Source organism: Thunnus maccoyii, chromosome 15 (genome assembly GCF_910596095.1).
Source record: "Thunnus maccoyii chromosome 15, fThuMac1.1, whole genome shotgun sequence".
Lineage (NCBI taxonomy): Eukaryota > Metazoa > Chordata > Actinopteri > Scombriformes > Scombridae > Thunnus > Thunnus maccoyii.
The window spans coordinates 4,813,020-4,823,725 of record NC_056547.1 but is presented as its reverse complement, the minus strand read 5'-3'; the positions used below and the strand labels follow the sequence as shown (position 1 = coordinate 4,823,725).

Genomic DNA, 10,706 nt, shown 5'->3' with positions numbered 1-10,706 from the left:
CACTCTGGAGTTATTTGCAAATACTGTTTAACCCAAGTCTGGTTTGTGTCCATGTCCGTTGTATTGCACTGATATTTTAAACTAGGCCCCTTTTTTTTCTTCTTTCGTGTCCTACCGCCTTCCCTCAGTTTCACATACATCCGTCCACTGTTCGGCTCTCAGTCTTGTATCTTTGGTCCGAGTGGTCCAAACATTTATTTATTTACCCGATACGGCTTGTTTCAGCAGTCACTGAATTCAAGTCCTCTCGGCTGTCCGTCCTCGTATTTGATTTTGTTCTTTGTCACGTACGTAATGTTCCCGCGTTTCTCACAGTATCTCAGGGAGAGCTTCTTGGCGTTGAGTTCATTACATCCCACATTTCCATCTGAAAAAGTCTTCTAGCAGTTCCTCCGACTCAAAGTGGGTAAATAGTTGGGAAGGGGGGGAAGGGGGTTGGGATAATAGCTTGATTGATTATTGGAATATTTATTTCCTGTTTTTGTGTCAGTCTGTTTTTTTTTTCCGAGCCCGTAAACTCAGTTGGTTGCCACGACAACAATGGAGCCTTCCTCCGGCTCCTCGTCTTTCTCCTCCAGCAATTGGACGACGCAGGGGGTGACGTCGAACGGTATCCTCTCCGGGACAGATTCGGTGATCTGTGTTGGCAGTCCTGGGCTTGAACCTCTGGTCGACGGGGCGTCCTCCCTCAACGGGGACGGGGTCAAAGAGCACGGCTCCGGCTCCAAGGTTAATGTCACCTCCTCTACCTGTGACAACCAGAAATCATGGTTTTAACAGACAATTCGGGATGCTAGTTAGCACAAAAATAGTTGAGCTGTATCACAGGTAAGGGTTTGTCCTTCCTTTGTATTAAGTGTTTACAACTGTCAAATAATATATTTTTTGGGGGGCTTTTATGCGTTTTAGTAGATAGGGACAGTGGAGAGAGATAACAGGAAACACGGAGAAAGAGATGAAGTAGGACAACAAAGGTCCACTGCTGGCACCAAACCAAAGATGTTGCGGTTTTGTGCCTTTTGTCTCGACCAGTTGGGGATTGTTCCCAATGCAGGAAGACTTTTGGTGGTTCATAATCATTCGAGCAATGTGTGTTATTGAGTTAACTCGCCTTCGTGAGCTCCTCTTCCTCTTCATGCTGCTCAGGGATGCCTTCAGACTCGGGTTCTGGCTCTTCCCCAACTGTCTCCACCAATCCTCCGACCATTTCAGCCATCTGTCCACTCAGCTGCCCAACGATCTCCACCTGCAACCAGTTACGTACACTGATTTAATCGCTTGTCATTTTCTATTTGCTTGATTTTAAACTGGAAGAGGATTCAACTGGTTACTAGCATATCGACAAAAAACCACTGATATCAAGCCTTCACTTTCAGTTCCTGTAACAGACAAGAGAAAGAAAAGAAAGAAATAGACTCCGAAGACAAAAAAAGGAAGGAATATACGATCTCCTTATCTCGACCCCGGCTTGGGTTGCCTGTGCGTGAGACATCAAGAGAGAAAATACAGATACTTAGGAAGGTACAACAGATACAGATGCTGATTCCAAATGCCCAGAGTTGTAAACATGCTACTCTAAAGACCAGGCAGATTTACGGATGGCTGTTGTCAAAGCTAATTCGAGTCTGCTACAGGCTGTCATGCAGACTTCTGGGAGTACTCCATGCAGACTTCCAGTCTGTCTCCTACCTTACTGACTTCTCTGGCAGTGTTTCCCATCATTCACTGCACTACAGATGTGTGCTAAATATGCCTGCTGATATAAACAAAGCCAGATCAAAAAGACAAAAAAAAAATATTAGCAGAGATGAACGTCAGACATGATGGAAAAGATTATTAACTCTACTACTTGATTTAACTAGATTACGGCACTTCATTCACCTTTGAAGACATGTGCCTGAAAGATGGGATGAAAAAAAATAAAACATAGCTTCCTGCAATAGCCTGAGATCATTAAATGCATATTAAGACATGCTATGAAGGGAGATGCCCATCCTGTTTGTCTGTGATCGTATGTGCGGTCATACACACATCGTGTCCTTGCAAACTTTCATAGCTGTTCTGTCAGAATAGATTATTAAACCGTCATCTAGTCCAGCAAAGTCTGTGATCCAACCATTCGGATTCAGCGGACGAGCGCCTACCTGGTGCGCCTCGACCTGTGCCGCTCCCCACAGGTCAGCTAGCCGGGGGTGGGTGGGAGGACCGAGGCTGTGGATGGTGCTGTTGGGAGTGGCTTGGAGGGAATGGGAGGCACTGTGTAGCCTGTGCTCCATAGTCTGTAGTCAGAGAGGGAGGAAAGAAGAGAAGCACCTTTTAAACAACAAGGCAATTAAAATGGCTTTTCACAAGACCAAAATATATTAAGACAAGATATTAAAGAAACACTAGGCAGGATGGATAAAAGTGCAATATACATGCAGCCGTTTACCACAACGCAAGATATAAAAAGACATACGAATAAGATTCAATTAGGAGAAAAACATTACAGTGTAGTTACAGTGCAGTATATGAATAAATGGTCCCCAATATCATTTAATAAAAGGCAGCGGCAAACAGTTTAAGCGCTGATTTAAAAGAAACCAAGAGTCCAGTAGTGCAGGAAAACTGATCCCTGCTTCTCCATGTTTTATTTAGACCCTGGGGACAGTAGGCAGACCTGTCCCAGACCACCTCAGAGGTCTGGGACAGTTTATAACATTTATTTTGGACCAAAACTTGTCAGTGCTTTTTTTACAAATTGTGTTTGATCTTTGACACATGGACAAATGTCATCCATTTCTCAGTCTTAGTGAAGACTCCAGCTATAGCTGTCTGATCGATTCTGAGAGACCTATAAAGACCTTGTTACAGTAGTCAAGGCTGCTAAAGATAAAAAGGAGGGACTAGTTATTCTTTGATGAGACATTAGTCCTTCAATTCTTGGTATATTTGGAATTTTTGGTCATAATAAGCTGATTCTGTAATTGTCTTGGATGTTAAACTTTAACGTTAGCGATTGAACCTGGTTTGAAAGAGAGATCAATAGAAACGACTCAAGTTCACTCAACGGTTACTTAGCAAGTGGCCACATTTCTTTCTTTCAAAACTTTCAAGAATCACCACCCACTCTCATCCTCCTCAGCTTCTGACATTTTTAGCAGTTCACTAAGGGACAAGAACGCCACTGCATCACAACATATTCAGCTGGGAAGGTTTAAAAGCTTTGTTATGCCAAAACAAATGGAAAAAAAAAACAGTTTTATTTTTCCAAGCGTTTAGCGATCTGCGCCTGAGGCTTGTGTAGGAGGAAGAGACTTCTGCCTTTTTTTTTTTTTTCAGTTCCCTCCAGTCATGTATAAGGTCTTGCATCTACTTTTAATTCCCATCTAAATTATGAGTCAGTGATGGTGCTGCGGTGAACAGTTGGGAAAATGTTTCAGTCTCTTCATTATAAATGTAATATATTCAATAGTCTCTTTCACATTAGAAACACACAAAGTAAAGCTAACAAGCTCATTTCCATCGTGGTCTCGGATCAGTACACCTTTTCTGAGACACAGTCAATGAGCTTTTTCGAGTTATTATTTCATAACCCTCAGTTGTTTAATGAGCTCTGAGATTTAACCAATGCAAGAGTGGTGACAGAAGCCCCCCAAAAAAGTCTCTGGGTGTCACAGTTCATCATCGTGACTCACTTAATTTACAGAAAACTTCCAAGCATGGCTGAGAGCTGAATTTACATTGATAAAACAGATTTACATTAATAAAAGCAACACAGAAAGTGAAGCCTGTCGGATAAAAACTGAGGCGTTTTAGCATAATTCATTGTTTCAACTGATTTAATCACCCAAGATGCTAATAAATACCTTTCATTCAGCAGGATGAGGCAGTTCTGAGTCCTACAAATTACATTTATATACAACTAATTTGAACTTGCTATTACATTTTTATTATTATATAACTCTTTTAACCTGTTGTGTTGTGTGTTTTAGTCGTGCAAGCAGCACTAGCGGCGCTCGAGGCGGTAATGTTGGTTGGTTGATCTGTCCACAACGACTGGGGACGAAAATATCTCAGATTCTACTGGATGAATTGGTGCAGACATGTACGGTTCCCAGACCCTTGACTATTAATGTAGCGCCACCATGAGGTTGACAGTCAGATGTCTCAACTATTGGAAGGATTGTAATGATATTCGGTTGAGACATACATGCCTCCCTCAGAATGAATCGTTTTTGTTAGGTCAAAAATTAAATTTCCCCAATACTTTGGTTAATATCAATCATCCAGTACATCATATTTAGTGCCAACCGCTAAACTAAGATGGTGAACATGTTCAACATACATGCTATAAACATTAGCATGTTAGCATTAGACATTAGCATTTAACGTCAGGCACAGACGTGGTTGTAGAGACTCTTTGTCTTGTTCAGTATTAAACCAGAACCAAGATGTTTCCACTAACCTGCATCTAAAAGTGCTCTGAGTTGTTTTAACACAACCATATAAACCTTATCCATGCATGAGTTTTCCAGGAGCTGTTATTGCGAGGTAATGAACATTTTGCTGATACATTAAACATGAACATTTAATCACTACATTGATAAAAACATAATCCGGGCAGCGCTGCATTAGCTGATGCAAATTAGTCGTATATGAACAAATGTGTAGAGTTATTTGAGAGTCGGTTGCAGGAGTCATCAGTGTAACAGCAATAATACTGAAATGTTACTGTTCATACTGTGTGTGTAGCAGCAGTACAACTGACCTGTTGCTGTTGTTGGTACTGCAGTAGCTGTTGCTGCTGGTAGTGGTGGAGGTGCTGGAGCTGTTGGAGTTGGTTCTGCTGCTGCAGGGTGAATTGAGTGTGGTGCTGCTGAATGTAACCGCCTACTGTGCCCTCAAACCCTTCACCGGGTGTACCTCCTGTTCCACTGCTGCCACCTAAAAACAACCATCAAACACCGATATAATACCTTACAGACACAGCGTATGAGGCAACGACAGATTTATTGATTTAATCCTCACCCGCAGCCATGATGTAGGAGCCTGCAGCGGGCGAGGCCATGCCAGAGGGCTGGCTGGTGATTGGGTCCCAGGCATCGGAGGACGACAGGCAGTACAGGCCCTGCGAGACGTAGGTGTGAGGCCAGACGTCTGCAGAGGAGTGATGGAGCACCTGGTCTGTTGGAAGAGAGCAAGATTGCATGCAAAACTGGCATGTTTTTAGATTTGACATGACGTTTGACTCGGAGGCTTTTGCACAAATCAAGAGATCTGAGCAAATTATTATAACGCTTTTCCTCAGCATGTGAAATATACTGTAGTAGAGCAGAAGCAGACACTAAACCATTAATTCAGCCATTAGCAGTGCAGTTTCCATGCTCTTATAAAGCTATACACAGGGATAAACCTGACCTCATCTGAAAACAACACACTGTAATAACTTTAATAGGAGTATGATTAGCCTATCTGCAGCGGTGTCATTATAGAGCAGATCCACGGAGGGGAGCTGAGGACTTAAACACCCTGTGGACTGCGGAGGAGAAACATCCCCCTTTACCGCTGATATAAAGCAGCTTTTTTTAATCGTTGCCGTCGTCGTGTGAATGCGTGCCGTACATGCATGATAGACAAAGCGTGGAGCAGAGCCCATATGGCGTTGTTAATGAAGTCCTTGTGCTAACCTACAGGCTCCCTCAGGGTCTGGACATCGCTCTGCTTTGCTAAACACCAGCGAGAGCTAAAAAAGAAACTGTTTACAGTGCTACTCAAGTGGAAGCGGCACACAGGTCAAGTATTTAAATGAGTTTTGTCTTGTTTTTTTTGAGCAAAAAAAAGAAAAATAGCAGTGGAATTGTTTTATTTTTAGGAGGTTAGAAGGCTGTTCCTGTGAGGTCAGATGGGGTTTCCTAATCTTGCCTGAGCAAATTGCTCTCTTTTCCTCCCTTCTATCTGTTTTATCATCCTATTTGCAACTAAACTGAACAGACATCTTACCACCTGAGGCTCAAACCGCAAATCAGGATATTAGTTTATTTCCCCAAACTGTTTTTTTTTTTTTTGTTTTATTCAACCAAGTGTAAAATGAACTCCTTTTTTCATTTCCTTATTCTTTAATACAGCAACTCGTCTTTTAGATCTAAATTCTTTAGCTCGAGCCCTCATGAAACCCCCCATCAGAACGTGCTCTTGATATTTCAGAAATGACAGGCTGTCATTGGGATTCGTCATTTGGAAGATTTTGAGGAAGTTCCCCCGGTAGCAGTGAAAGGCAGAAATGTGGTGCAGCTGTGTGCCTGCCCTCTAAAAGTCCTTTACAGCTGCTTGGCAGAATAACTGACGTGGCTGTTTTTAGTTTCCAACAGGGCTCCTCGTTTAGGTGACTCTGAAAAACTGTACGCACGATAGTAAACACAACAGTTTTACATTGTGGAACATGACAAGCTATATATCCTATACTTGGCAAATTTGCAGGATGTAGTAGGAATACCCATAGTGATATTGGGACTATGTTAGTGGGTCAGTCAGGTAATTTGCAGTGTGTTTAATAAATAAAACCCCCAAAATGATGAAGTCCATCCTTTCTATGAAGTTATTATAACTAAGTTCAGGAACAAGACCACGCCCCGCTCCCTCTCACTAATTCAAAGCCTCACAGCAAGAAGGTCCTGGGTTACGAACTTCAAGCCGTCCCAGGTCCTTTCTGTGGAACCACCAGCCTTGCTCATCGAGACGTACCCCCACCCTGAGTCTCCATCCCCGGGTTCCTAGACGCTCCAGCCTCAACTCAACTCCAACCAGTCACCATTCATCCAGTTCATCCACCCTCTCTCATCCCTCCCCTCAACCCCTACCATCCCTCTGTACACGACTTTGACCAACATCCGGCTTCCATCGACCCCTTCTCCTGGACACTAGCATCCCATCGCTATCGACCCTCATCCTATTCTTTCCTGAATCTTCTTGCCAATCCAAATAAACCATTTAAAACTATACAGAAATGGCGTGGTCTTAGCTAGCAAATCAACCTCTAATAGAGCAGAGCTGAACTGAACTGATTGGCATCAGCGTCTTCATTCATGCTTCACCATCTGCGTGTCGTTCATCAGCTGTTTGGCCAGCAGCCGACTGGTGACGTCCAATCATTTTCATGCAGGTGTGCACAGCAGCCTTTATACTCTTGACTCCTCTCAATGAAAACTCTGTTGACACCTTCATACCAACTGTTGCTGCTGTAGCTCTCTAGACTTCCTCTTTATATGCGAAGTGTTTTGGTATTTTTTTTACATTTGACCTTAACTTGACATTTTTAAGACTTAATGTTCATGTTCGTGAATATGTAATTCAGAATCTCACTTCAAACTCCCTCAAGAGGAGAGCTGTTTCTTCCAAATCTGATTCACCCAACTGATATAAACAGTCAATTGCTTGACATATGTCACTCTGAATGAGTGAGGTTTATGACTTTATGATAGATCCAATAGACTGTGATTTTCAATTGTTCCGAACTTTGTTCCATCAAAGTCATTGAGTTCACAGTCAAACACTTTGCCAGTAGAAGACGCAGAGCACAAAAACTCTCTAACTAGATGTGACACCCATCACTATAATTAGATTTAAGATGGTATTTTGGCATTTTTTGCCTTTATTAGATAGTTGAAAGTGCAGAGAGACAGGAAGTGGATAGAGAGAAGGGTAAATGCAACAAGGTCCAAGCCGTGGACACTGCAGTTATGTGTTATGTGTCATAACCAGTAGACCACTGGTGCACCCCAATCACTGCAATATGGACCCCGCCAATAGCCCCTTAAGGATCAAGTCTTTGTCTCTGTTCTGTTTTCATAGTTATGACTAAAAGTACTGTACATGAATCCAAGACATAAATATTAATAACTGAATAATAATTTATGTAATAAAGTAAGAAATATCGTCAAACTAGAAATCTTAAAAGCAGATCACTTCTTAAATCAAACCCCAGGCTGATTGACCAAAACTGATCTCTCTACCATCTACGTCTCTATCTAACAAAATGTCAATAATGTGTCCTGTAGTCATGTCTAGAAACCATGTGGCAGACACCAGTACCTCTGCTGGTGATGCTCTCCTGGTTGACCTCACTGAGGTGAGCGACGCTGCCCTGGTTGGAGCCAGCTCCCATACTCTCCCCGTCCATCGAGTTCCAGCCGAACAGAGTCGCCTCAGAGATCGCAAACTGCTGCATGATGCCTGAGGGGGGAGGAAGTACTGATATTAACAACAGCAGCGTGATCCAATAATAGGAAGACCCCTTAACTCACTGGAACACACTCTGAGATACAGAACAGCTTTACTAACACATTCAGAAGTTAATTAGTAATAAAAACAAACAAACAAGAGGTAACAATAGTCATTAACACGGCCAAACAGGAGATTTTTTTGGGGGGGAAGGGGCAAAGGAGAAGAATACTCAGTGTTTATTCCAAGTGTGTAAATGTTGTACACAAATAAATGTGTGTAAGTAACTGTCAAAAATTATTTATTTAATTTTGCTAGATGTAGCAGATGGGCCAGAACCAATTAGATTTTCCAAACATTACTGAATAAAAACAGTGCACCAGTGGGGCAAATCTTCCTTGTGGTAAATCTTTGCCGGTTTGTCCATTTTGGGACTCTCTCAAATGAAAATGGTATTTCAGCTTTTGTTGTTATTATACGGGCGATCTGAAAAGCCAAAATACTTAAAATCGTCTCTTAAGGGGCAATTTGAAGTGAGCAAGTTTGCAATCAGAAGTACAAATAGACAATTCATTTATACACATGGAAAACAATCTAAAAATACAAATATGACGATGTTAGAAAGAGTTGAAATACACAAGGATTAATGGCAGAGGCCCCTCCATCGCTGGCCACCAATATCCAACAACACAAAGGCAAAGTACAAGTGCATGTATCAGTGTATATGCAAGGTAAAAACATTTAAATAACTGGTCTTAAACACAGTTAACCACATGTTGTAAATTCATACTTACACCTGTACATTCAGTACCCAGATGTAAGCTCACCTGCAGCGAAGCGAGCCTCCTTCTCGCCATCACTAAGGTCGCTGTAAGCGTCATTCTCCATCCTCCTCTCCTTTTCCCTCTGCAGGTTGGTATGACCGGCGCCTCCCATCGGCCCCGCGGAGGGTTTGCCCCAGCTCTGCCACTCGATCATATGAGCGACGCGACCCTGGGCCATGGCGGTGGGCTTGGTCACCTTGTCCTTCATGGAGCGAGTCACACCTACAACAGGTACACACAAATACTGTCAAAACTACTTCTGGCCTTTGTAGTTGAGTACACCTCCGAGTGAGGCTGAAGAGGGGAAGGAGGATGATCATGAGGAAGTTTGAAATGTTGTGGGGAAACTGTTCAATGCATGAAACTATATGACGTCTATGGAGTAATAAATGTATTGGTGTGGACGGATTCACATAGTTCTGTGACTAGATATGAGAGTATGACCTTGCAGTGTATAAAAATACATTCAGTAGTCCGCGGAAATTTGTTCAGTTATTGACTTGAATACAATTTAACCACTGTATATGTCGAAAGCAGCAGTTTTCTTCTCTGTTATCTTTATTTATCCAGAGTATTTTTCCAGACTCATCCTTCAAACTCGTCTAATATTTTGTTATTCTGCTGATGTGTTTGGCCCCAGCTTTTTTTAAACTTGGAACCTAAAAGATTATGTAGAAAAATCAAGTACTAGACACATTTGCCATACAAGTGAAATGACCTTTTTTTCAGAGTTCAAAATACCGACCTCTTAAGGATCTAATTAACAATTAGATCAGTCGTTTCAGCCGACAACATGAACATACTACTGCGTTAATCTTGTGTGATCAAATACACGAACTGATTAATTTCTTGCAGACTTTGTAAAATCCTGCTTAATTTTTGAGTGAGTGGATGGACAGGTGGTGAACGGGTCAGAGGTGAGATGACGAGGCGGTAACCACGGTGACCAGATGGATGCCTTTGCGCTCGTTAAAGTTTGTTAAAATAAACAGAAAAGGACAAGTATGACAGCTGAAACGCTGACGAATCCGTATTAATAATTAATGCCATTACTCATCTCCCGGTAAACAGAATAAATGAGATTCATTAGACTTTACGTAATTAAAAACGTGTTACAGAGACTAAGACAGGCAGAGGAAAGTAATCCAGAACGTCGAGAGCGGTCCACTGGCAAATCTCTGCCCAATTAAGATGCAAATACAGGATTCAAACAGGGGACATATTCACTGAGTCAAATGCTTGCTGAGAGGCTGATCGATAAAAAATTAAATTAAAATCAAACAGGCATGAATAAACAGAGACAGAGCTTCGGAAATTGCTCCCTCGGTCCGTGGGGCAAGTTACAGGCTGGGTTATAAATAGAAACAGTTTTTCCCCTTAGACAAAGAGAGCCAATCTCATTTGAAAATCAAACACTCCCTGCAGAGTCTAATTGGGGATGGAAATTGGAATGGAAAGAATGGAAATGGAGGGAGGGTGTTGGGGTCTATTCAAAGGCTCCAAAAAAAAAAAATAACGCTATACACTGTTAAATGATATCAACAGATTTATTTAAAGTGCACCAGACACAACAGGGAAAAAAAAACACTTAAGAGATACTACACTTAAACACTACAAAAGCACAGAGCACTACAGTTTGAAGCACAAAAGCACGAGATAGCACAAAAGAGGCACCAGCCACTC

The 10,706-nt window shown here is 42.0% G+C and overlaps 1 protein-coding gene and 1 long non-coding RNA gene across 8 annotated transcripts in view; one reads left to right on the top strand and one right to left on the bottom strand.

Moving 5' to 3' along the window:
- Positions 1-505: 505 nt before the first annotated feature.
- The window catches only part of LOC121912559, a 65,352-nt gene continuing 55,151 nt past the window's right edge, over positions 506-10,706 (bottom strand). For all 6 annotated transcript variants that reach the window (XM_042434760.1, XM_042434763.1, XM_042434766.1 and 3 more), the window contains 7 exons: positions 9,027-9,245; positions 8,071-8,211; positions 5,011-5,166; positions 4,751-4,926; positions 2,145-2,279; positions 1,112-1,246; positions 506-749 (listed from right to left, as the gene is read on the bottom strand). In XM_042434760.1, the coding sequence (XP_042290694.1) occupies positions 519-749; positions 1,112-1,246; positions 2,145-2,279; positions 4,751-4,926; positions 5,011-5,166; positions 8,071-8,211; positions 9,027-9,245 (1,193 nt within the window). In that variant the 3' untranslated portion in view covers positions 506-518. The remainder of the gene's footprint in view (positions 750-1,111; positions 1,247-2,144; positions 2,280-4,750; positions 4,927-5,010; positions 5,167-8,070; positions 8,212-9,026; positions 9,246-10,706) is intronic.
- The window catches only part of LOC121912561, a 58,971-nt gene continuing 48,908 nt past the window's right edge, over positions 644-10,706 (top strand). For both annotated transcript variants that reach the window (XR_006100106.1, XR_006100105.1), the window contains exons 1-2: positions 644-729; positions 9,112-9,254. This is a non-coding gene — a long non-coding RNA (uncharacterized LOC121912561). The remainder of the gene's footprint in view (positions 730-9,111; positions 9,255-10,706) is intronic.